The sequence below is a fragment of the Sparus aurata genome, chromosome 17, assembly GCF_900880675.1.
Source record: "Sparus aurata chromosome 17, fSpaAur1.1, whole genome shotgun sequence".
Lineage (NCBI taxonomy): Eukaryota > Metazoa > Chordata > Actinopteri > Spariformes > Sparidae > Sparus > Sparus aurata.
The window spans coordinates 10,123,216-10,151,145 of record NC_044203.1 but is presented as its reverse complement, the minus strand read 5'-3'; the positions used below and the strand labels follow the sequence as shown (position 1 = coordinate 10,151,145).

General features: G+C 41.5%; 1 protein-coding gene across 25 annotated transcripts in view; it reads left to right on the top strand.

Moving 5' to 3' along the window:
* rims2a (regulating synaptic membrane exocytosis 2a) overlaps nucleotides 1-27,930 on the top strand; it is a 148,663-nt gene that overhangs the window by 15,311 nt on the left and 105,422 nt on the right. For 14 of the 25 annotated variants that reach the window (XM_030394740.1, XM_030394739.1, XM_030394742.1 and 11 more), the window contains exons 3-6: nucleotides 8,942-8,974; nucleotides 9,864-9,950; nucleotides 14,633-14,843; nucleotides 15,539-15,550. In XM_030394740.1, the coding sequence (XP_030250600.1) occupies nucleotides 8,942-8,974; nucleotides 9,864-9,950; nucleotides 14,633-14,843; nucleotides 15,539-15,550 (343 nt within the window). The remainder of the gene's footprint in view (nucleotides 1-8,941; nucleotides 8,975-9,863; nucleotides 9,951-14,632; nucleotides 14,844-15,538; nucleotides 15,551-27,930) is intronic. The other 11 variants (XM_030394764.1, XM_030394768.1, XM_030394765.1 and 8 more) reach the window with 3 other exon arrangements.

The window sequence follows — 27,930 nt, the reverse complement described above, 5'->3', positions numbered from 1 at the left end:
TTCTGGCATTTATTGGAGAGGTAGAATGAACAGGTGTCTCAAGTCCTAATCGTCTGTCTTTAAATGAGCTGCTATTTTTAGTGCCCTCTCTCCTTTTCTTGGAGATTTGCAGGGGATGTACAGTAGAGGTGCTACAATGGGAGATTTCTGTTTTATATATCCTGCAGGAATAATGCTGACACAGTCTTACACCTTGCATGTTGATTTTTCTAAAGTGCTTTGGTGGAATACAGTCACACATGTGTTTAAGGTGGTTGGGGTTTCTGCTTGGGTTTACAGTGATTCCATTTAATCCATAATTTTTCTTAATATAACTATCCACCATCTCCATCCCCATCTCCTTTTTCATTTCTTCACAAATACTCACAACATGGGTATTATTAGACAAATACTCACAGCATGGGTATTGTTACACAATTTATACTAGAGATGCGTTGATTTATTGTGTGAGCATCAGTATCGGACAATAGTCACCTTGTTGACTGCTTTCGCCCTATCAGCAGATAAGATGACATCCACCAATCGCAGTGGCCGATGTATATCTGTTGTGTCACATCAGTTTGCCATCAGGTTGTAGGGCTATGTATTTGCTGAGATAGCACGTGACACAAATCAGATGATGGAGCGTGACACAGGACCAACGTGCTAAAAGTTGACATATCGTATTTCCATAATTGTTCTGGCCTTCCCCGAATCATGTTCACAATAAACAGTGGCGTGCCAGCATTAAAAGTTGTCACATGCATATTTGATTATAGTAGATATTAATCATTTTACAAATGGTACATTTAAATTAAAACTCTACACACATCAGGCAATCTCTCCTCTTCCCATTATTTTGCTTTTATAACTGTAAGCCCAGTCTTGTTCACAGTGTCCATTATACTAAACCAACTGTAATGAGTCTGATGGTACCTGGCCTGGCTGCTAAATGATGAACCCTACTGTCAGTGGTCAATGGTTGTAGTGATTTGAAATGCCCTGCACTTAAATGCAATATACGCTTTATTGTAATAAATGATGTGCGATGATCTTGTTTTGTGTATTCTGTAACTAGGCCTGTTGTTGCCTAAAAAGACCATGGCAATAGAAATGATATGCATCGTCAACAGTTGATTGTTTCATTGTCATACACAACTCGTGGTCTGACTCACAGAATGTGGACTGCTCATTTAAGGGAGCACTGGCCAACTATTTTAGTAATCATTCTCCTCCTCTTATGCCATCTGCATGTTACTATTTTCAAAATCCCCTTCGCTACAGGAAACAACAACAACAACAACCTCCAGAATTATGTTCATTAGTGTGATGAACGTTAACAAGCTAGCAGATGTTACCTTATCCTCAGGAGGGATTTAGCCATTTTTAAGGCAGGACTGGCCTCCCTATGTGCAACCCAAGTATTTTGGACAGACACTGTTGCTGCATCCTGGTTTTAGCGCCACCCAAGACCATTGTGATTGGTTTGAAGACATACAAACAAAGTCTGAGTGTTGTCCCCCCTCTCTGGATGCAGCCAGACCTGCTACAGTGCTAACACAGCACTTTGGAGATCTGGCAATTAGAGACTAAATAATTTACAACCAATATTAGGACACAGTTTTTTTCTTCTTAATGTTTTTATTTCTTTTAATTTATTTTTGACAAGAGCAGAATACAACAGGCCCACAGGCTCCGGGGAGAGATCCCCCTGTAGTCCACTTGCCTGTGAGTGAGTTGTGACAGATATTAACCTCATCTCCTGGCAGTAGTGACTGGCTGGGATGGTGTTGATGATGTACGTAGTTGGTATTTACCCACTGAGCCAGATAACTCCCTTATGATCCAATTATCACTCTGACTGTAGTGGACTCCGAGGGCCTGCAGGGTCACTGCTTAGCCACGAGATCCTCTATCACAGATTTTCTACTTAAGAGTCGATGCCAAGACGAGTCTGTGTCTCGGTATCTGCTTAAACTTCCAAGCATTGTGGGATGCCAATTTATTACACTAAAATCATTTCAGGAGGCATTTGGAACATTTCATTGTAGCATCTCTGCTGTGACGGGCTGTCAGTCTGACTTACACTCTGCAAGACAGTTCTGCAAAAAAAACAAAAAAAACATAGATAGATCTATAGTGGCGGCACCTTCGTCTCAATCTAACTGGGCTGCACAGAAGCCTGCATTCACGTTTCAGAGGATATTCAGCTGTTGAGTTGGAGGCCATGTTGGGGCCTGTTTTTCTTCTGCTCGTGGCAATCAGTGAAAAGTCACACTTTCCCCCGAGGAGAGCGCTGCTACTGTACATCTGACCACATTCATCCTGTTGTTAACTGTTCCACCAACATCTTGCTGACCATTGGGGAGGAAACAGGAAGGTGTTGCATCAGTTTGCTCAAAGACAGGATTAGAGGAAGAGAAAGAAAGAGAGAGAGAGAGAGAGACCTCAGAGTGACTGGTTGGGCTTGCCCGGCACACTTTGGGCAGGGGAGGTGGTGTAATTGGAAAGTAATTACGCCTTGGGTGGCATGTGAGGAGGCTCAGTACAGTGTGACAGAGAGTCCTGTGTGTGGGTCTGCTGTTAGTGCCTGAAGTGAACAGAAATAGATAGTTATTGTTGTTTTGACATTGATAGCTGCCATCTGTATCATCTTCTGGTGTTGGCTCCTTAATGTCTTTTTTTTGACAAGGCTGATTTTTGTTTGTCTGTCCTATAGAGATCGAATGTTGGCTGAAAAGATGTTAAAAAAAAGCACATCAGTGAGCCACATTAAGGGGACATATTCCTTCAATGTCACCTTAAAATAAACACAGGCAGGGTACAGTAGTTAATTCTGAATGTCACAATGGCGCAGTAAATACTCGCTAACAAACCAAATGTGTGTTCAATCCTGGCTAGAAATACAAATATACTGTGATGCAAGCAGATAGAACAAAAAAAAAATTTGTTGGGGTTTTATTCATTGACATTAACACACACATAGATACATTCAAATAGATAACTGTCATTAGTAAGATGAAATACATCATTATCTCAGAAATTCATTTTGCTTGTAGCAAAGAGGTGGGGTAGCTATTGTGAGGCGTATTGTCCAGTCAGGAGAGCTAATAGGTTGTTCAGCTTAGCATTTCCAATATATATCACTTGATAAACCCTACCTGGTGGCAGCGCAACAAGCCAAACCGAACCGCATAAGGTTGACAAGTTTAACATGTTGGCCAACAAAATCTGTGTTGGGGCTTGCCACAGCGCCGTTTGCATTCATTTGGAGTCTTGTTAGTGTTCACTTGATGAATTTAGGTCCAATATTCGCACACTTTTAGCTCTGTTTTTGGTCTCCACCAACTTCCAAGGGAAATTTCTGGCTCATTTGCTGAACAAAGCTCCACGATGTTCGCCTGCAAGTCCCTAACTTGTTCTGTTTGCGTGTTAAGTGCTGTGCAGGTAGCATACAGGTCGGAAAAGGGTAGATGAGAGCATTGAGACCAACTGAAACCAGCACAGTAGAGTTGCAGCTTTAAAACCAAAACAGTGAGCTGAAACATGCTAAAAAGCTCTGTGTAGGTGAGGTGAACTATAGATTCAGCTGACAAAATGTTTCTATTTCATAGAGTATTTCTTTAGATGTAGATGCACCATGACACTCACCAAAGCCTTCCGCTGTTTGTCGAGTGACCAGTGCCTAAATGATTTTAGCTGGGCTTTTATTTCTGCTGCCCGTCAGAATTATTTTTGATGCATGTGAAGCTGTTGCTGGACCTGCTGCTGGTGCATGTACCGTGCTGCTAACCTTGTTCTGGGTGCGTGAGAATGTGATGACTCAGGGATCGGGGTACAGCTGTCACATTAATGTATTTCTCTTGAGACAAAGGAGTAGCAGTTTAGGCTGAAAAAGAGACATTGTAGAGTTTAGAAGGCGGTGCGTTTTAATCATCCTCGTCTCCTCTCCTCTCCTCTTATTTTCTCTTCTTTTCTCTCCTCTCCTCTCCCCTCCCCTCCCCTCCACTCTGCTTATTAGCAGGGATATATTCAGAGGGCTCAGATTAATTAAATCTCTGGGATCTTCCTAAAATGTTCAGGTCCTCGTGACAGCCCGCTGTGTAATAGTCCTGCTGTCTGCACAGACGGAGCTGTACAATCCAGCTCTCCGAAGGATCTTGTTCCCATCTGAGTTGAATGAAAGCGTCACATTGCCATGTATTTTGGCATCACAGCATGCACATTTAAGAATCAGTTTTGCAAGTAATTTTTTGATGCTGCAAAGCATGAGCTACAACTAGATTTCTGATTTTGTCAGCACTTTGGTTCAGCAGTGTAAATAGACAGCGATGATGAGCTTTACCTCTCATCGATGTGTGTTGTGTTCTCCATCATGGTGGCTATCACGGCTGCTCACACAAAGTCTACCCAGTATCTGTAGGGTTACTGGTGTTACTGGTGCATGCCTCAGCTCCTGTACAAGTGAGACTGTTTACAAAGGTCGACCAATCTGGTGGCAGGCAGCTTTGACAAGCTTGAATGTGGTGTTATTATTTTTTCAGCTGCTGTTGTATGTAATAGTTATAGTAACAAAATGACAATAAAGACTAAGAAGAAAACCTCAGACAATGGCGTTAAACCGTGTTGTTCTGTGGGCTTTTTATGCCGTTACTTTAAGGATTGATTTATTATTGTGCAGCCGGAAATTCTCGCCCTCATCGAATGATAATCCAAAATCCAAAGATATAAAATTAACAAACAAACAGAGGAAAAGCAGGAAATATTCACATTAATATTAATCAATTCCTAGGTTAGGAGACAAAAAGCACACACTAAAAGTTAAAAAAACAAACGACTGGTAATTGTTTTTTTCTAAATCACAATTATACCGAATTCGATGCCTGTGTTCTAGCTGTTTTGGACTCAGGGTTGCAATAAGCGGATACCACAAAACGTTTGGCATCCTGCCTTGAGAGCTGACTCAAATGATAAGTCTATTACAACAGTAGGCCTAGTTGCTGATTTATTCCCTGTCAGTTGACTAATTGATTCATTGCCGCATTGTTTGAGCTTGAGTTTTGTCGACACAACCGCAGAAATCACAATTCAGTTGCACTCATTTTATCATTCTCCTCCCTCCTCTTTTATCTGTTGCTATAATCCGTTACGTCATTTTCACAAGAATTGTGAAGCTGAATTAAAAAGCGCTTAAAGTCTACTTGTTGTTGCACATTCCCCCGGAAGAACTCCAGGGATGTAGGTCTTAAAGTTTTATGCTGCACATCTGTCCACTAGAGAGCAGTGTAGCATCAGTCAGTGCCAGGCCTGGCTGCTTCGCTATGCAAAGTCAGTGAAGCAGAGAAGGTTGAAACCCAAATACAGAGCCAAATGACAACAGAGACTAAAAATAACAGCAGCATGTGGCTGAATAACACTTATTAGACTGCCATTCTCATACAAAAAAAAAGAGAGAAGAGACGTGGACGTGCTCTACACACACCCTTCCCTAACTCTGTACCAGTGTGTGTTTGTTATTTTGTGTGTTAAGGGAGTTCGTGGGAAGTAGAGTGCAGGTTAAAGAGAAGGAAAACAGAGACTGTGTCCGCCCTGCACGACTCCTCAGCAGCCAGGACACTGAATACGTCACTGGTGACATTTTACACTCACTCATTTTACGGCCCCACGTCAAATAATACACTGAGCCCTCGCACTCACATATGCAGGCGTATCAGTACAGTACACGCATGGATGTGGGCGCACTCACACTGGATGCATAGACGGACACTCATCACACACACACACTTCGTCCGGCAGCCGTCCAGGCAAGCAGGCAGGCAGCACGCTCGATCAGATAAATATGAGGCTTGTAATGCGACCACAGAGACGGGGCTGATGGGATCAATAAAGAACGGCGCTGCAGGTCATCGGGAGAACACAGCGAGAGGATAAATATGGACTGGCTCATCGGAAAACAGAGCAGCGAGACTGATGGGTACACAGGACTATATCTTCTCTCGTGCGTTCTCTCAGCCATCTGACACAGATCAGACGGACAGGTTTCTCACTCTGGTGTGCTCTGGCTAAAGTAGACTGTTGGGAGGCTTCTCTGCTGCTGTCTGAGGCTCTGCACGACTTTTAGTTTGTTTAGGAGGTGAATGGCATCCACTTAGTGCACACAGCGGGAATACTCTGAAGTGTTGGGTTTTTACTTGATGGAATATAGTTTTCAGTGGACAGTTATTGTCCAATATATTTTGTAAATGAATCCTTGGCATTTTTTTTTTATCCGTAGTGTACATAGTAACTCTACTCTGAGGGAGCTACTTGCTGTCTTTAGTGGAGAGTTTTAGTATCACATGGTCTGAAAATAGTTTCAGAGGCTTTTTTCAGTTCCAGCGACGACAAAGTCCTGGAGGCAAAATGCTGTCATGTTGGTTTCATTTGCTGCTTTAAGCTTCTCAGGTGTTAAACTTTGCCGCTTCTGCAAACTGACCATGGGCCCTGGGAAGTTATGGCGTGCAGTATTTTCCACTATTTCCTAAACAATGAATTGATTATTTAAAAAAAGAAATTATTGGATTGACCAATAATGAAAATAATCATTAACTGTTGCCCTAATACAAAGCCTGAACACTGGCGTTTGAATGAGTTGACAAATGGAAAACAGTTCTCAGGAACACTCAGAGGAAGATCAGCTAATGTTGCTGTGTCTTGGTCACAAACAGACGAAATCCAATTAACACATTCCATTTCACACAGCTATATAAAGCTGACGATGTGCTTTACACAAGTGGCAATAAGGTGTGTGAAAATTCGGTCTTGTGATTCTCGCTCGCAACTGGTCTCTGTTCTGCTTATGGTGACATCTGCTCCGCAAACCGGGAGAGAGTGGCTGAACCGGCAGCTTCAGCGCTCGATGGTGTACAAATGCTAGACAGTCGTGTTGGTTGTTGTAATGTGTGTGTTTCAGTGCTGGTTGGACTGTCCTGGTTGTTCTGGGTAGACCTGCTTTCACCCGAGGAATGTGTGATGTAAACACTATGCGTGTTTACTGGTGCTGTATATGAGTCTGTGAGGTTACTTGCTAGACGTAAACAAAAAAAGTCAAGAGCTTGTGAATTAAATCAAAGTGTTAAACAATATGGCCTGACCTGTTTATACACAGATAGTGCTGGATTAGATATGATGTATGTAGCCTATAGCCCAGACATGCATCCTTGTGTATGCAGTCCTTAAACTACTTGCATCCGTCAAATCAAATCAAAACATGATCAAGTGCTATCCTGTTTTCTGATGACTTCATTTTAAAGGGTCAGTTCACCCAAATTATAAAGACAAATTCCCACTTCCTGTTGTGGTATCTTGCCATTATGATCCACCTCTGTTATTTATTCTGTTACACAAATGAAATGAATTTCTGTTGTGGTGCTCACAGGATTTCAGATTTCTACTTGTTAATAACCAATACTAAGAACCATGCGTTCCAGTGTCCAGACTAATCGACACATTGTTTGTGGAGAGGACACGTTTTGGATTATTTTGTTACAATGCCAGTTTCCGATGCTTAGAGCTCCGCAAATGTCAAAAAGTGAGAGGATACTGTACGTCTTTTTTTGAACATGTGAACTGATCATTCAGTGGCATACTATGCAGGATTTTCCTGAAAAACATTGTAAAGTCTAGAAAAGTAATTCATCTCAGTAATCATGTATGACCCACTAGAAGTGTGAGGCACTATGTGCATCTGCAGAGCCCTCTGCCTGTGTTTTCTTAAAAGTTTAGTGTTTTTGTTTTGTTCCGGACGTTTCTGGGCTTCAAACTTGAAGCAGTAGTGAGCATGCAGGGAGTGAGGCTGGGACATAAAAAAAAAATTAAGCAACTTTTCTGTCTACCTCTCTCCTCTGCTCTCTGGCTGTCATGGATGTGTTTCCGTTTGACCGAGGGTGTGGTTGGGCTGACCTAGACAAACACGCAGAGCAGAGAGGCAAACAGCGAACAGGGCGAAGCGCGCGCTTGTGGCCGCACTCACACAATTTCCAGAGGGCTGTGCGGAGATGTGCTAACGTAACCGCTGTGAAACAATTAGAAAAAGAATGTTTTATCGCTCTGCTTCACTGCTTTGTCCTCGCTCAGGCCGTCTCGCTTGTTGAGCCCAGCAGGAGTGGACAACTTTTAATGGTGTGTGTGTGTGTGTGTAAACAGCAACTGACAAATCCTGCACAGTATGCCTTTAATCCTAGTTTAAAACAAAAAGTGAATTTTCTTTCGCATGAGCTGTACTGCAGCCAGCTATATTAAACGTTAACAGCCATGAGATCAGTAATAATGGACTCTAATCAAGCATGTGTAGCTCGGCTTAGTTGAACTTTACACAGAGCGAGCTGCTGCTCCCGTCCTCACCTCCTGATGCAGCTCAGCAAGGCAGTGCTCATTCAGAGGTAACTCAGCTGGACCGCTCTGCTCGCTGGATCCTCTGAGCTCGTGTGTGGCTTTATTTCTGGGCTCATATTAATTATGAAAATCTCTAAAAAAAAAAAACCTCTCAGTGCTGAATGAAAACTTGCAGTTGCAGGTGAACTGACACTCTGGATCCACTCTCTTGTTGTTAAAACCACCATGAAAAGTGATGTTTGTCCATGCCAGCACATACAGTATGAGGAGGGTGTCACTCACATGAAACGGCTATCTTTTAAGTTTAAGTTGGTTCAGATCACTTACGTTATGTCATCTTTAAAGTCATTGTGAATGTTCGTTTTCTGCATGTTGTTAGCCTCATTGCCATTGCCATGTTCATCAAAGCATCATCTATAATATCCTTAATATTATTCACATTATAGTCAAAGTATTATTTGTGTCATGCACATCTTAAGTGATATCAGTTGTGTCGGTATTTTGTGTCTTTTAGATTGCTTTCCTCATCTCTTTATGTTCTGTATGCACTGAGCTGTGCACACCTTTTTATTTTTTTTTTATATTTTAGGATCAAAGAAGAACCAAAGCCTCAGCCGGCACAGTAAGTAAACTGCATTACCCAGAGTGCTCTAGGCTTTGACACTTCTTCCTGTCAGTCGGTGCTGTGTGCTTCATGTGGCTTTTCTCCTCTTTGTCCGGGAGGAAAATGAAAGAAATGTCACTAATGTCATGGAAAGCCGCTGTGAATGCTCGGTGGCATTGTTTTTTTTTTTGTTTTTTTTTATAAACACACAGTGAGTAGCATTGACAAGATCGTTGAATTCTGTGCTGGACACAAGACAGCCGACTTCCATGACATCAATGACAACAGCTTTTCCTTTCTACCAGCTTTGTTATAGCCAGGTCCCCAAACCCCTTTCCCCTTGTCCCTGGTCTCTAACTGGCTGTCCATTCTCATCCAGTGTGTCATCTGCACTCTGATTGGCAAATGTGGACTAGATGCACCTGCCCTGCTCTACTGTACTATAGCTGCATTTTGACTCAATCCACCTGTAGGTCGAACCAGTCTGATAACCCGACCCTGTTGCACCACCAGGCTGGAATAGACGACACTCCTGTTACCCTCAGCTGAGCGTTTGATGCAGCTCTCATTTCCATTGGCTGCAGAGCTTTCCTGCTTCTTCTCTCCTTCCCTCTACTGTACACCTGTTTGTCTCATCTCTCTCTCTCTCTCTCTCTCTCTCTCTCTCTCCTCTTTAGTCTGTCTCTCTGTATTTTCTGACACTGTGTCTGGTTGTCAATGTTCCACTAAGCGCCGCTCTGCCCGTGTCCCGGCCTTCTCCTCTCTCTGCGCTGGTTGTAGTGAATGTCCCTGCTATTGTTCACTTCTTAGAATCTGACCTGCCTCCAAAAAAAAAACAAAAACCAGATTGTTTTCCCCCATGATGACTCACTGCGATGTTCCAGTCACACTTTGCTTATTTGAACAGGTGGTTTAGTGGGATCACTGAGCTGGTAAATAACGTCCTTCAGCCCCAGCTAAAGTCCCAAAATGACAAGGAGCCAGAGCCAGACGCGTAAGTAATAGTACAGACCCCTTTTGATATCCACCCAGCAGGCACAAACATACAGCGGTGACCCCAGCAGCTGGACGCACAGTTTGTTTGACCTGAATGGATATTAGACGATGGGACAAAACTTCTCCCTGTGTTTGTCGAAGCACGCGGGGAGAACAGAGTCGGTGTGGGAGTGGTGCGCCACAATGGATCCTACTTTTATAAATGACATAATGGTGGTGCTTTGTCAGGCGCTACCAGTACCAGTTTACCCAACTTATTTGATTTTTTTGTCATAATGCGACACTTTTTTTAATTCTGTCATTATTTCACTCGTGATTAAAACAGCCCAGGGCATAGATTTTTTTTTGTCTAATGTTAAATAGGGGAATTTCATTGATAGAATTCAGTTTTTAGTTACAATTAAATATAAGTCATGTTAGTTATTTGAATGGGACCAGACTCACAGCTGCTCATGGCAGCAAACTAGCCGTGTGACCAGCTAAGCCAGGCCTTAGCAATGCAAGTTGGGACGCTAAAGACACTTTGGTTACAGTTGTTGCAGTGGACCTCTGTTGGAGCTGGTTGCACAATGGTTGTGCAATAGGCTGTTCTGAAGAGTCTATTATGTCTAGTGTCTGTATAATTTGAGGCCTAAATAGTTACCAACCCTGTTCTAGGCCACCTGTCTTTCATCTGTTGCAGTCAGTGGAATGATGACTTAGATAAAAAGACATCTTTGATACAAAGAGGGGATCCAATTCAGTGGAGAGTACAGGGGAAAGAAGTTTTTGAAACTCCGTGTAATCCTCGAAGGCAACATTTTGTGTAGCTCGAAACTGTAACTCATTCAGCCATGTTATACAGTTGTGAGAAAGTTTCCTGGAATACTGACTGAGTTGGTCAGGCGGTTAATAGGAAGATTTTGACTTTTTATCTGTCTTACCTGGGTTTGCAAATGTGTGCATTGTATTATTATTTTTTTTCCCCAACCATTTCATATGATTTTCCAAATCCTTAGTGTAAAATCCATGCATAACTGTCGACTCTTGTGTGTTTATCACGTAGGGAATAGTCAGTACGGTAACAAGTAAGTGATTTGGGAGGTTTTGTTTTCGCTTGTTTTTCACAGTATACATTTTGATTTGCCATAAAGCAATAGTACAGGTGTAACTCATTACAGTGACTGCTTTCCATTAAGAGTCCCAGTGTGTATCATACAATAAGCTAGCATGACCAACACCAGTGCTGTAGAACATACATCCTAAGTAGCATTTTTTAAAGTTACTATTATTACTATTTAATATCTGCTATGAAAAAGGGCCAAAGTCTGAATCCCAGTTAGTTTGGCTAGTTCCAGGGCTTTGGTATTGTGCATCATCGCTAACTGCTACGTAAGTCAGATTGAGCCATCGTTAATGATATTAGCAACACCTGTGCTTCTACTGCCCTGACAAGACACAACAGTATATGCTGTGTGAAAAGGTTGTTGAAGGGAGATAAAGGGTTGTTAGAGGCCATGGTAGCCCCTAGAAGACGCATGCTGGAGTGAATTAAATGAAGCAATTTCAAGTAAGTTTTTAATTTACCCAAAATACAAAGCACATTAGCTCAAATTATTATTATTATTATTATTGTTTATATATGGCTATGTGTGATGTAGAAAGGTTGGCTCCTGCCCACTAGCCTGTTTGAGCTTAATGCTGTTGGTTTAAAAGGCTTAAGTTTGTTCTTTTTTCTTTTTTTTTCAAAACAACCTCAGATAAAAGTCACTGTATGAGCATGTGGCAGCTAGACAAAGCTAGCTTTGGCAAATAGTAGAGCAGCTAGCGAATGTTAGCTAAAGTCAGATATCTTCCCCCACGCTCTGTGGAGACTAAACCAGAACAGAGAGGAAACTGAATATTAAACTAAGTAGTTGCCAGGAGGCTGAAAACTCAGCTCCAACTGAACTGTAATGTTGCTCTTTGTCTGTTAGTTTTTTAAATAGACAATTATCAGCTAGCTTTAGCCAAATCCTGTCAGTGCTGTTGGTTGTTAGCTTGTGGTGGAGTTCCTCCACTTCCAGTGACTAAGTTAACAGTTCAGGAAATGTTAGCTCTCCGTGAAGAACTAGGACATTGTGTTATATGGCTACGGTATGATTGTTTAAAACAGAAACATGATTTAAATTATATCATTTAAAATTGTTTTAGATTGGAGGAATTGGAGGAATTAGCTAATGGCCCTTTTTGTTGCTATTAATGTACCTATAAGCCAGTAACTACACTGCCGTGTCTGCTTTCAGTTCCAGCATGATGTATTAAGGGTGAAAGAGGAGTTATAATTGAGCTCAGACAGTTTGTGGCAGATCCAGAAGCTTGTTGAGAGCTTGTAGTTCACCCTCGCTGTTGATATGTTGGCTCTGTCATACGTCCAACAGAGAGAGTCAGGTTACCGGCTGTGTGTAGCTGCTCTGGTGCGGCCCAGAGGTAAGAGAGCTCCGATACGCTAGCATGGGATGGGACAATGAGCAGCGTATGATTACTCGTCAGCAGTGTCACCTACATTTGACCGTGTTTGACTGAATAAGTAAACCCTCAGGAATGGGCACAGTGTACCAGCTGCCTGCTGCCACTTCTATTCTTACACCACTTTTAATGTTTGTCTTCTTCTTCATGCCTTACTTAGTAACTCATTTGCTGTGTTTACATACTCTGTCCCTTAAGAATGGCCACAGCCCATAAGGGGTGAGTGAGCATAAGAAGTGACCTCATCCAGAGGAAGGGAAAGGTAATCACTGGTTATCTTTAACAGCTCTTCTCAGTGACCTTGTCTGTCAATAGAGCAGCGTCCCTTAGACCATGTAGTGGCCCCGGGATCGAGCTCATGTCTCTGTAAACGTTTGAGTGTAATGGGAGATTAAGTGCGAATAAAACATGATTGTTCGTAGTCTTATTTCCTTGATCCTCGGAGACAGTGGCTTTACCTCTTGTATCACAGTCTTCATCACTCTGTTATCAGGCCCTCTGTCAGTAAATGAGATTTGGTGGGATCTGTTAAACAAGGCTACGTACTAATCTCTGCTTGGTAAACACACAAAGGCTGTGACACAATTAGCCCTTTAATCCCTCAGTGGGTACAATGGGGGGCACGCCAGTGGCACTCTGTCTAATGTTTAAATGGCACCGACAATCAGTCATACAACCGCACGCACGGATGGTCCTCAGGTGGTGTGTGGCCAATACATTTGGGCTCTAAAGTTCTGGTTGTGGGTAAAGGAAGCACGTTTATCTCAAACACAGAGCTGTATGTGGTAAAAGGATAGCGCTGCTCAATAATTCACAAGTGCTAATGAATGTTGCAGGGGATATGTGGGGCGAAACCAATTCTAATCGCCATATTATGAAGTCAGCCCAGTGTTTAGTTTCCAAGGAGACGCTCAATTGACATGTGTCATACAAAATGCATGTGAAGAGTCCGTGCAGGTTTTTTCAGTGGCCTCTCAGGACTTGTTAGGAGTTAAGGATCTACTGTATAAGATCAGGTGCCATCTATAGGACACAAACAGTAACACAGTAGACACAGCACAGACAAAAGCAATGGATGCTGGGCTCTACCAATGATTGTCTTCAGTTGTACAACAGAGAAATAATAATTGTGTGTATTGGCAGTATCATTATCCAACTGTATGGCTCTTGGGCGTCTCACCTTACGACTGTCCTGATATAGAAACACAGGTGCAAATGATTCATTAAACGCAGGGGAACCTGAGAAAGTGGAATTAAGTGATGTTCTTAAACTTGCAAAGCAAAGTTGATACTCACAACCCCTGTTTTGGGAGAGGTGCCGTATCAAAGGAGGAGCTCAGCTTGGAAGCTTCTGAGGTCATGGCGTCTGCTTTTGCTTTCAAAAGCTCACACACTGCCCACGGCTGAGGTTATATCGCTTAGTCAGCCGATAGTGGGAACTTATTGTGCAAGAGTGATTTTGAGACCAGGACTGAACACACATCAGGCTGTTGGCAATAAGAAGAAGAACTTGTGTACATGAAGATTGTCCTCCAAGAGAAAATTGAACAGTTTATCTTCTGAACCAGTCGTTCTCAAAGTGGGGTCCACGGGGTTCCTCGCAGAAAAGGGGAATACATTTTTTTCACGATTATTTAACCCAAAAGTAACACAATGACATAATGTTTGACTATTTTTGTTATTGATTCCATGCACTTTCTGTGATAAAACACCAAAAGTAAAATTATTTTTGGATGGGTCGGACCTGGGACAAAATCTTTTCAAAAGAGTGTCCATGGTCTAATTTGTGTCAGTTTAGGGGTCCTTGTTGTGAAATAGTTTGAGAACCACTACTGTATGCCAAGACTAATATACACAAATCATACATTATAAGAGTTTGTCTGTAGTAGGTTCACAGAAACATTTAAAGTCATACAAAAAAGCATGTTTTGGATAAAGTAAGATACCATGTACCATGTCATTCAGTCAATGTTTTTCTGATATTTAAAGGCCCATCTAGGGATGGGCATTGCAAATTGGCTTATTGTTGAGCTGCAAATGCTGTAGGTGTGTTGCATTTGTTCATTCTATCTCCATGTCCCAATACAAATATGAATGAAATAAATCAATGAATCTTACAATCACCTTCTTTATTGTAGGTCATCAAACCATTTCTTTTTTCCTCTAACCACCGTCCTTCCCATTCACTTACAGGAAGTTGCACCAGCAGTTTGAGTCGTATAAGGACCAGGTTAAGAAGATGGGGGAAGAGACTAAGCCGGTTCAGGACCAGAAGAGTGAAGCCCCAACCTGCGGGATATGCCACAAAACCAAGTTTGCCGATGGCTGTGGCCACCTCTGTTCATATTGCCAAACGAAATTCTGTGCTCGGTGCGGAGGACGAGTGTCTCTGCGGTCAAATAAGGTAACACTGGCTTGCATGCTAGGTACTCTCAATTTATAAGGACACATATACACACAGACATGCACATGCAGATGTCCCACCCTCAGGCAAATTTCTCCCTACGCTACTATTTGAAATCCAAGGTTATGAAACATTGCAGTGAAATCATAATCTGGGAATTGAGCCAACAGTGTCTCTAATGGCAACTAATGTTTTTCAGATTATCAGCATCTACTCCAGTCAGACTCGTCATGCCTGTATTCAAATTCTGTTTACTTTTATGTGTTTCACACATGTGATTCACAGCTGTAGATGTCCTATTCATTTTAACTGTAAGTTACAGTTGTTCTATATGACCACAGGAGGGAACTGTTCCTCCTTTTCTTTTCCCACAAATGAACCTGATAGCTGCTTTTGTATAATGTGGCACTCCAGTGCCTAACTAACCTCTGTAAAATCCTCCCCACAGACTAAGCCAAAGCTTTTAGTATTAGACTGCTTAAATTTGAATCATGAGCTGTTGCTGAGTGTTTTTATGTGATGCCATCCAATCCCTTGCTGTTGGAGTATGTGGCAGTGCTACCAGGACCTACTAATGCCACTCACAATCTCTCTCTCCCTATCTTTCCTGCTCTCTTCCCCCTCCCCCCGATTCCCTCTTCCTTTCATTCTTTCTTTCTTTCTGCTGCATTCCTGCTCTCATGGAATTGCAACAGGAGGACAAAGTGGTTAGCAAATCCTTTTCTGCGTTTTTTGGAACTGTGTCTGAAACACAAGCATTGTTTTTTAAATGCTGTGATATGTATACAGTACATGCACATACAGCAGCCAATCATGACATGAAACAAACAAGAAAAGGGCTGATTAATGTTGTCTGTGAGTCTGTTGTGCTGAAATAAACACTAACTAAACATAAATAAAACAAAAAACCTAAAAATATGTTTTCGATACATTGCTTCTTAAACTGATACAAACACTGTTAAAGGGCAAAAGACAGTAAGCATTAGAATTAAAAGTGATAAAGCCCAAACTCAAGGAATAAAACAGTCTCATAAAGAGAGGACTACACTGATTTTACATGAGGTGGATATGTGTCAAGGGGATTACTATTTAGACTGTCAAAACAGTTGTATAATATGCATCTGTAGCTCTAGAAGGGGCCTCTGGTGATGTTATCCATGTAGGTGTGACCTTCACAGGTTTTTTTTGAGGAACAAAAATCCTATATGAGTGGATTGTATGACATGAGTTTTTACCAGACAGGGAAGCTGTAATAAAGACACGATCATGTTGCATTACAAAAATTTTAGCATACAGCACTTTTTAAGTTAGCCCTTAACTGCACAGATTGTGATGCTTTTTCTTCTGTGATCCGTCATAAGTGTTCAAACTTTATTCAGGTGCAATACTAAATGACTGAGTACCACTTTAAGCACAATGTTTGAATTGGAATTGGACATTACTTTAAACATGTAGGTGGTAATGTACCTGTGGAGCCTAACTAGTTTATTATCACATCACTATTTTATACTTATGCCAACAAGCAGTTGAGGAAAGTAACTTTTCTAACCAGATTATTGGCAGAAAGGGTTTTGATCAATATAAAATCCTACTCCTGAACTATCCCTGTTAAATACTGACATGTAGTTGTAATGTAATGCAGCGTAGAACAATATCAGATCAGAAAGGGCTGATTGCAGTATCGGGTGCCCTTGGGGGTTATCTATATCTGTGTATCTAACTGATCAAACAAACAGATCATACCAGTCATATCATTGTCAATATATAACATAGATCTGTCATAGCTGTCTTATCTGTAACCTGCTAAGTTTTGGCTGTTGACTATCAGTAACTAAACTGTCTATGGACTGGAGGTAGGTACGTACTAGCAGGTTTAATCCACTGGGAGAGACCTCTGCCCTGCTGCTCCCTCCATTGCCAAGACCCCAGTTGTACGGGCAGCCATTGTTCACTGGTAGATAATAGCTGGGAGATCGGTTACCTTGTTGTACAGATGGTGTTGAGGAATAACAGTGGCAGCAGGCTGGCGATGGCCAGTTGGAGCTTTGGCAGAGAGGCCCTGGGATGTGCCACTGAGGCAGTGCCCTTTGTTTACCTGGTGGTGCCCTGGTCTCTTGGCACTCAAGGTCAATTCTCTATATAGACTGTGGAAGCATGTTAGTATAGTGTGTTCAATGATTAATTGAATAACACTTTCTAATATAGGAAACTATATATATATATATATACTATATACAGTATATATTGGTGTATCCTGAGATACAGTGCAAACCCCACTGGAAGATACAGGAGTAAACATTTGATCCCAGTCCAGAGGTCCTATGTGGCTTATTTGTCAGCACTCCTCTATCAGTGTGCTTCACAATACTGCCATATTTCAAATATTTTTGCAGATGTGCCTACATGATGAGTTGAATATCAAAGAAATAGCTTATACATAGACTTATCTTCGGAAGGGGAGCAGAGTAAGCACTTACGGCAGGATACAAAAGTTCAGATGACAACGTCAGTCAGAGAAATGGAGAGCCAGCGTGCAAGTGAGGTGACAGGGCATCAGAGTGTAAATAGGGGTAGTTAGTTCCATAGTCATCCTGTCACATAAACGAATGTCGGTTTTCTATCTGGTAATAGAAGCCGATGTTTCTGGGCTGACCAGGGCTAGTAGGAGCCAACAGGGTCAGCAGGGGCCAGTGTAGGCAGGGTTTGGCCTTTAGCTGGGACCAGATGAAAGATTCTCTTTCAGTTCTGTGAGGAGGAGACGTCCCTGAGCTTAAAGTGAAACTCTCGCCAAAATGCAACCTAGGGTCTTTTTGTGAATGTAACTGAGTCAAACGTTCGCTTAAAAGGATAAATAAGACGAAAGCTGCACTTTTAAGATTGATCGTTTTTTCGTTTTTGGGTCAAAATCATTTTCAACGGAGTGCCAGGGGTAAATATTATGTTAGCATCAAAATCATTATTTTTAAAACACTAAGAAGGCTCCACACAACATGAAACTTTGCTCGTAGTATCACCAGGGTCTCTACACATGAACACGAGCGTTGAGAACATTGTTTGTGTACACAAAGTTTTCTAAAAAGAATGTTTTTGAACAAGTCACGTTACCAGTTGCTTGTTTCGCCATCCTGCCAGTCGAGAAGTGTCGATCTCTGAATGAAATGTAACATGAGGACAGTTAAGGTGGAACGCTACTGCCTTCCAGCAACAACTTGTCAAACAATCAACGAATGTGATGCTAACATAGTATTTGCACCTAGCACTCCACTGAAAATGATTTTGACCCAAAAACGAATATACGGTCAATCTTAAAAGTGGCGTTTTCGTCGAAATGATGCTTTTAAACGAATGTTTGACTTGGGTATATTCACAAAAAGATTTTGTGAATTTTGGTGAGAGTTTCACTTTAACTGAATTAACCTGATAGGTGTCTTGGGTTGGTTGGATGTTTATTTATAGTACATTATTTTGCATTTAATTATCTTTTCATTGCCATTTCAGGTAAGTGCTTAGTTGAAATGTGAATCTGGGCATACTGACAGGGTGGAGCTTATGTAGATTGTAGAATTTGAGAAGCAAGCAGGTTGTTTTTAGACTCTAAAGGTTGTTTCATTCTAACTGAATATTATTAACCATGGATTTGCAATAAAGTATACACAGTAGCCCACCAGGAATTTTGTGATATTGATTGTTCATACTTGTAGTAAGAAGAAAGAGGCTTTGATTACTCTGCCACGAACAACAGGCCACATTTTGGTAAACCCGACCAGCTTGTCTGAAAGCTTGTGTGTCAGTGAAAGAGGTGGTGGTGGTGAAATCTGCCCTTTTTCCATCCGTCTACTCTTTCCCTCTCTCACAGATGGTGACAGCAGTGGCGAGAGAGATCTTGTTCTGTGAAACGCCATTGAATATTTACAAGTCTCTATGTCTGGGGCAGCTAGCAGAGCTATGGCACACTGGAATATGATATATAGGGACTGAGAGTTAAAATGCTGGTAAAGGAATATAAGCATGGAAATATGGACCCGACTGAAGGCTGACATCTCAATAACCACGTGTAGCTGAATCTATGACTCATATGATATATAATCACAATTAATTACAATACTTTATTACAACAATATAAATAATAGATATAAAAACACATATGTTGATAACAAACACTGCTACCTGACTGTGCCAGGTAACTTAGCCTCTACAGTAAATACATGAAGAACAAAGTGCAGAGTGACATTTTTGGGGTAAAAATATCAAGTGCCTGTGATATAGATAAATTCTGTGTCAGTGTTGTGAAGTGTTCAGAGTCCCTGCTTGTAGCGGTGGAGCTCCCCACCATTTCCTCTGATGTGGCTTCAAAAGGGCCTGAGGAATCAACAGTCTCCGGGGAGGAAGTCATTTGTGATTAAAGCAACTCTTGAAGACGTTACATGTGCTGCTTGGCCCCCTCAACATTTTTGCTATTAAATTGAAGAGGAAGTACCAGAGTGCTTTATGGGTACCTCTTTCAAACAGTATTTTAGTGAATAGCATGTTGTAAATTAAATAGATTTGTGGGTTTTTAAACAGAACCAGAGAAATCATTATAATCATTTAAAAGAGACCATATGGACTCTCTTCATTCTATATGTTGGAGAGTATACATTTTTAGACAGTTTAAAAAAAAAATCCGTAATTATTAGAATATGTTAAACATGTCTTAATCCAAACAAAGTGGTGTACTGCGCGTTTTGGACTACATGTTATATCAATGAAGATGGCAGCAGCAAGTTTATAAGGAAACCCCCAGAATGTCATTAAATATTATAATGTGTTGGAATGTGATGGAAAGTCTTTGTTGCAGTCTTTGAAAACATATGGCTAAGATAGCCATATATGATATGGCTTTTTTATGTTTGCAGAGAGATGCTCATCTCTGCACTTTCTCAATTGGCTGTACACAGACTTTCACAGGGTGCTATTGCTACATTGTTAGCTTTATTTTCCCTTATGCTTGACTAAATGCTCCAGATAGTAAAGATGATGAGCATAAGCTTACTTCAAAAGGCTGTTTTCAGATAAGTTTGGAGCTTGATTTGGTTCGACAATACCCCCACTCCCATTTCTAATAAGATCCTAAAAGGATATGAACATGGTAGGACTTCCTTGTTGCCTGTTTATCACAGATTCAAAAGCTAAAAGTCATCAAGTAAAAAGTTCAGTCAAATCGCCCTGAATTTTCGAATATATGAGGTCGTTTTAACCCACATCTGCAAGACAGTCCTTCTCACAGAACGCGAACGCAGCATAGCTCCTGACATGTTCACGTTCTCATGTCGTAGCCTCTAGCCCAGTGGCTTTGTGGTCCTGCAGTTGTCCGACATGAAGAGACATACATAACGACGACAGCAGCTGTGTTTGACTGAAGCCCAACAAATGGTCACAGCACAGACTGAGTCGGAAATGACAAAGTGTGCTTGTTAACGCGAACACAGGAAAAAGCAGCGGCGCTGTCTATTGGACAGTGGGCTGTGAGCTGGGACGCGCCGCATATGTAATGAGCTCTCATCAACTCCGGCACCGCTCCGACTCTCTGCTACAGACGAACTAATACAGCGGTGGTGGGAAACATAACGTGATTTGACGCGTTACTGGTCGGCTCATATCTGTTCTCCCCGGAGAGCCGCTGACATTGAGCGCGGGATTGTTTACACGGTTTGATGGATCCCGTGTAACGATTCAAGACTGGAATCCGGTGTTCTCTGAAACGAATCGGCGTCTTCAGATGTTGTAATTGCTGTGCTGATAAGAAGAGAAGACTGCGCCGCTTTAATTGGATCGGATGTGGTCAGTTGAGTCCCCGTTGTAACCTTCACGGTGTTTCAGCGGCCGCTGTCCGGCAGTCAGGCGGGCTGTCCTGTTGTCTGGACTTGGAGCTGTCCGCGGTGCTGAAGGTCGGCAGTTTCTTCATTTTCAGGAGCAGCAGCTGCGGACGGTCGTCACCACATTATCGGGACTTCAACACGGCAATCTTTCTGCACGGGCACACTGTTTTCCCTCAGCGGCACTATGGGTAAGCTGAGAGAGCATGAGGCTGTGACTGCATCGCGCTTTTCCCCCGGTCATTTTGTTTGCCTGAAATGTGACCATTTCGGCTCTGCCGGAGAATATGTACCGCTGTAATCCCTCACAGAAAACCTGCCCTCGGACGGTTTCAGTCGCATACGCCCTTTGGAAGCCAGGGCATATGTGCCAATTAAATGTTTTTATCGCAGTATTTTACCAACATTTAATTTGCGTAAATATAAAAAAAAAAAAAAAAAAAAAAAAAACACTAAATGTGTCAGTCAGCGCGCGTCATGTCTGTCCACATTTTAACACGGTTATGTAGGTCTGAGAGAGGCTGAGGGGGATGTGGGTCTGACAGACCGTTTCTATGTTAAACCACAATTTGGGTTTCTACAGTATTTCCCCCCTCCTCCTCATGTCTCTGAACTTCAAACAAGGAACATAAATATTCATCAAATCTATTATTATTACTGGCGCGCACACTAAAATTAGAAGCTCATTAAAATGTAATTCACCACGTGCAGCGAGCGTTGGAGCATGTGAATGTAGGCGATTGCAGCCTTCACAGGACATAAAACAACACACAGTGTGTGAGTAAAGGCATCTATGATGCGTATGTGTATATATATATATACAGTATATACATATATATTACTATTTTTTTTTCACGTCTCTTGGAATGCATTATTCATTGGCCTATATATGTGCTGCATTTAGTAATTATTGTTGTATTACTGTAATGTCTGTCATTGCAGCCCATCATACTTATGTTGCCCCCAGCTGGGCAGAGATTTGCTCTGAGTGTATTAGATAGTATCCTTATTGATGCCTGTGTGCTTCAGCTGGACTCAGTCCAGGCTGGGATGTTCTGAGGAACACTCCACTCCTTTAACAATGAGTCTTTAATGAGAGGTTCAGTTCACCTCAGTTCAGGTGATGGAGAGAAACACTGAAGCAATATGATACCTATGACAGGTCATTTACTACCACATCAATATTGCAGTATGTGCCATCTCTAGTCTTATCGAAGTTATTTTTTCCAGGATTTTTGCCATTATGGCAGTTTCTGACTGGAATCAAACCAAGAGGTCATGGTTAGGTTGCATGCATCCAGACCACTGGCCCAGTGCCCTCCAAGATGCCCATGTCATTTATTTTAACTCTCAAACAAAATGAATAGATGACAGTCAGTACAAAGACCCTCTCTAGACAGGTTCCTGTGAAATCAAGAGAAGTCTTTTCGTAAATGTAGCACTAATACTGTTATGAATGAATGATAAAATGAATGTAAAAATTGAGCTGGCTTTCCATTTGAGCACACTGTGATATGCCGTGAAGGATACTGCTGATTCACTCTGGAGCCTCTGTTAAGTAATGTTGTAGTGCAGTTTAATGGCCACAAGAGAGAGCTCAGTGCTCTCTCACTGCAAATCTAGCTGGCACACTGTGTGTGTGTGTGTGTGTGCATTACTTCCCCAGAAATTTTTTGAATGGAGCAGGCAAAAGGCAAACATGTAAAGAACATTGCTGAAGGGTTATTTTCAATACATAGTATATATACTGTGCAGAATATGACTATTCATGTCAAAATCTAAATTACATCCTGTTTTATGAGACAGGGCATATGGCACACATCATTTTGGAATAGATACATGATGAAAACTGGTCTGTCCTTTCGTGGCTTCCTTGGCAGGTTTATTTTTGCTATCCTCACTCCTTTAAGTAGACACACAGTTTTTGGAAGATTATATTTGCTGGTATCACTGAAAACACCCTCGGTCTGCAGAGAAAGTATTAGAAAGGAAATTATTTATTGATCCCATGGCACTGGGTGTTTTTTTCCCTTAATTCAGTGCCTCAGTAAACAGCCTATAGCACATTTAATAGAGTATATATCTTCCTGGTGTTTGCAGTGTGTGGTATTGCTAGGTTTTTAGCTTTCTATTTTTAGCTGCAGGTTCAATGACTATGAAATGTGCAAACACAGGGAGAAATGGCCCTGCCCGAGGGCCGCAGCCCCCAACCCCCTGCCTGCGCTCAGCCGTGAAGAGTTAAGCCGAAGGGAAGTGTGTGTGTGTGTGTGTGTGTGTTTGTGTGTATTTGGAGAGTCTTGGGCAGAACGACTGCAGTGAAAGTGAACATACCTCTGGCTGTTACAGCTGCTTGACCTGTGTGTGCGTGTGTGTTTGTGTGTGTGTGTGCGAGATGGTGCATACATGCATCTATTATGGTGTCTTTGTGTCTATGTGGTCTGGTAGTGAATGAGGATCATCACAGTTTTCCATCAGTGTGGGTTGAGCTCACACTGCCTTTGGGCTGTGTCCCTAGATTGACTGTTTGCAGCCTCATGCTGTGCGATGTCTCTGCCAGTGTGACTAAAGACAGAAAAAAAGTGCAATGAATGAAACAACATGTTTCTGTTACTGTCACATATCTAGTACTGGGATATAGCATCATTAGAATTTATCTTGTAGTTTGATTGTTTCTAATAGTGGAGAGTTTGTGCAGTCATTTGGAATAGCGTCACATAATGCTACATCCCATTTCCACCTTGATGTTGTTAGTTTAGCTTACTCTTTCCTCTAAAGAAAAATCTTATATCTTATATCCCACATGTTTCTCTATCAGCTGATAGAAGTCTTTAACCTCTTCGGACCCTCGTAGCCCTTTTAAATCCCTTTGGATAATCTTGAAATGTATGATCATCAAGCTCAAAACAAGGCTTTTTTTTATTTTGCAGTTTATGTAATGTTTTGGACATATGAGGATTCAGCCCGACATTGACATTTTACTTGCTTGTGCTCTCCCTGTCTAATGCACTACATAAACATCCATTTTCATTCTGACTCGTTTCCAAGGTGCAAGTCAAATCCAAGTATTGATGTCTGAAGCTCAGTGTGCTCAACATTTACTGTAGCCATGCATATTTTTGTTGGCCTGTTTTTTCTTTCTTTTTTCTTTCTTTTTTTGAATACTAGTATGTTATTAGGTATTCAATTATGAGATAAAAGAGCTCAACATGTGGAGTCCAAGGGTTGAGAATGCGGTTAATTATTATTGGCAGACTGAAGAGGTGCACAGGAACTGACTCTATGTTAATTGCAGTTTGGAAGAGTAAATATGTAGGTCATATGAGCAGTTTCTGTGGAGGAACGTGGCTGTTTGATTGAGGAGGGCAGATAATAGCTATTATTTTAAGAATAGAGCTCAAGCTCAGAATGTGTGTTACATTTTGTTGTTTCCTATTAGGATACATAATGTGTAAAGATACATTTCCTTCAACTGAAAAGGTTAATGTGAAAATAAAATAGTCGTGCTATTTTCACCTAATAGTACCAGAACTACTATTGATTAGATTGTGGGAACTGTCATATGCTGACTGAGGTTAGTTTAAAAAACAAGCATTGTACATCCCGAGGTAAAGCTTATGTTGCAAGGTCACAGATAAAATAACATGACCATTTTTCTAAATATAAGAAATACTTTATAAAAACTAAAACAGATCCCAGCCTGTCCTCTACTGTCTGTTGCTTTGCATGTTCCTGGTTGTGACCAGGCTCAGTTCTGCTTCCTTTGATCATTGTTAAATAGGGAAATCTTCTGCCATAAAAAAACACCCTCATCCGAATCCAAATCCTTTTCACTAATTGAAATTCGACTGAATTGAGATTTTTTGATTTGAAGTTGCCTGTAGGTACAAGTCTACCACCTCCACACTCTACCAATCAATTTTTTAGTATGCAAACCATCTACTGTCTCTTGTGTGAACTCAATATCTTTATTGCACCCAGTATGTCAAGGACCAGTTATCATCTTTAGTTTTAGCAAATCTATTGGTACAGTTTTCCACTCTTTGCTACATCGTTTTAATTGAGCACTTTGTTGCCAGGAATTCATCACCACATTTCTTGTAATTGCTACCAGGTGCATGAAAGATATGGCAATTCAAACCACTTCCTAAATTGGTCTGTCTTTGGTAATTTCTGTGTAGTCATCTGATAGAAAGTAAGCTCCAACTCCCTGTTTGAGGTGTGTTACCTGTAATCTCTGGGACTCCTGGTATCCAGTAACTGTCTGTGCGGACCCCCTGCCTACACTACTAAATCCAACAGTGGGAGAACAGTGTCTGATTGTAATTGTCCTCTCTATGTTAAAATTCCATTTTGAGATCAATTCATTTCAAGATATAATGTCAATCAACATACAGTTTGTGCGTATGCTTATACATGTGTCAGTATCTACATGTGTGTAAATTCCAGGTGCCGAAAGTCAAGTGAGGTTGATTAGCAGGAAAACTGGCTTCGGTGGCTCCCGGGTCTTAGCTGATGACTCATGGTTCACTGCAGAGCTCTCACCATGACCCCAGTTAAAGAGGCAGCCATGGCCTCAGTGGCTACACTCCTCTGGGACACATAAGCACAATTTGTAGCCTCTCTGCTTCCATTGTGTGTTAGCACACTTATAGCCTATCTGTAACATTGATGGCTGGTCATAAATGCCTCATGTGTCAATATTATAAAGGCCACTACATGCTGCCTGCGGTGTAACTGTCAAGCTTTTTTGCAATACATTTGGAATGTAGCTAAGATAATTCATCATTGCTTGTTAGCATCTTTTAAAAGATAGCCACACCTACATGTGTCAGTCTGAGGTCAGGCAGGCTTCTGTTTCTGTGTCTTGTGGATTTTTTTTCCTGTGTTTCCATGGTCTGAGGCAGATATGGAAAGCAAAGGTCTCACTATCCTGCTTGCTTCAGTGGTAGGATAAAGCCCTGATGGTACTAATCCATGACAGAAACTGGGATGGAATCCTTTGGAAATGTTGCATGTCTACATTTTTTTTTCAAAACACGCAATATCTACTTATAACTGAGTGCCAATCTTCATTGCCTTAGTTTCTTTGTTGATGAATTGCTACTGTCACCTTTGTCTGTATTGTGTTATGGCAGTGTGATTTGTCAATAACAGTGTAACCTGGCACAAAATGGACATAGATGAAAGTTTTGAATTATAGTTTGTGTGCTTCACCTGTAAATGTTTTCACATGTGGTTACTGCCCATTCCAACCTGCCTACCCTGCTCCAGACTAGATAGATATTGAAATCACAGATAGACATTAACCGCCAAACACATTGCTATCTCTTGCTGCTAGTCTAAGGGAGGATATAGACAGCTGCCAGCTGGGAGCTCCATGAGGACAGTGTAGTGGCGTGCAGGTTTATGAAATTCCTCCCAGATTTTATGCAAGTGCCCTGTCCTGACCAACCGGGAAGTCATGGGCTAAGTGACAGGGGCATGATCTCTCACTGGCTTGACACCCACGAACACTAACATGTTTCATGACTCAGCCAGACACAGGCTGGCGGCTGAATCTTGAGCTGTGTAATTAGAAGACTGCTTTTTTTCCCACCCTATATTAAAAAAACATCTTTATCTATGTGCTAATGCAAAGACTTTACATTAGGGCTGTGCGATATGGCCTCAAATCAATATCACGATATATTGAGCAACTCACCTCGATAACAATAAATGAACGATAAGCCCCCCCCCCTAAAAAAAAAGGGGAAAAAATCCTGTGTATTTACAGAAATGCCACTTTAAAGGACTATAAAACTACATTGTAGTTAAGATTTATATTATTTATTTAGTAGTTAAGAACAACTGATAGGCACGCGATTGAACAGCTGAAAAGCACACATTACTTGAAATGACAACAACTGAACAAGTTTAAAAGTATAAAATATACAGTCCCTTATAAACAAATTCTAAGCTTCTCGCTTCTCGCTTTTCTTATTTCTTCGAATTGAATCACGTGGTTGTACTGCAGGTGGTGGAAGAGGTTGGATGTAAATAAATAAACATTTTGAGGACTTCAGAATCAGAATCTAAGACATGAGACAAAATAGTAGAGAAGTTGACATTGCTGCTAATAATATGTTAACCTCTTGAGCATTAGAGAACTTTTTTTACCACTATTTTCTTTATCATTATATATTTTTGATAGACACAGAATCTGTTTCAGAAGTCAGAGGGTCACATGACATGGAAGCTATTGAGAAAAAAAATCAAGATTTCTGCATATTAATATTCATATAAAATAGAGGAAGCACTAAAGTACAATAAACATAGCTGTGTCTCATTCGTCCAGTTTACTAATACAATCTGCTGCTGGAGTCACTGGGCCCCATGTCATGGAAGATACTGAAAGAACTGCAATTATTTTGTATTAATATATTTATGCTAAGTAACTTGATGACAGTCCCTAAATCAGTTTCCAGCGATTCAATGCCATGTTCTGGGAGGTGAGCTGACCGTCTTCCTGCCGCTCACACTGGGTGAACCTCAGTAAAGTCGCGGCTGGACCCGAGTAGAGCTTATAATCAAGCCCGACCCGAGCCCGTGCACGTTGTGTCCGAGCCCGGCCCGACACACTGAATGTAATTATGAGCCCGAGACCGATTTAAACCCGACAACTGTTTAATACGTGGGCTGTTATAACTGACGTTCTCGACTACAATTGCGAGTTGTTTGAACTACAGAAATCTTAATGAATAATGCAACAAGTGCCGCACTTAATGCACTCGACAAAGCCGACAAATGTTATTATCACGGCCCACGACTTGTTTAAAATGGGTCCACACCTCCGACTTTCCTCCAAACTTGCTCAAAGTTAATTCTACTGTTTTTATTTTTTTCTTTACATCTTCATGCTCCATGTTGCACTTAAGATACACAATCAGTGATGCCGGTAACGCATTACTAGTTTTGTCATTTTCCTTAGAAGTCACGTTTTCCAGCATGAGGACACTCACGTGTCAGACCACGCAGAGACACAAATGCAAACAACAATGGAGGGAGGAGAGAGATGCGCGTTTTCTAGCTGGAAATACAGTCATTATTTTGAGTGAATAAAAAACAAAACACAAATGTTTGATCAGTGGACCGGCCCGGCCGAAGACAGTGGCCTGTTGCAGCCTTTGAACGCAGCATCATTACACAAACTGTCCGCGACTCACAGCGAGAGTGGGTTCACTTGATTACTAACC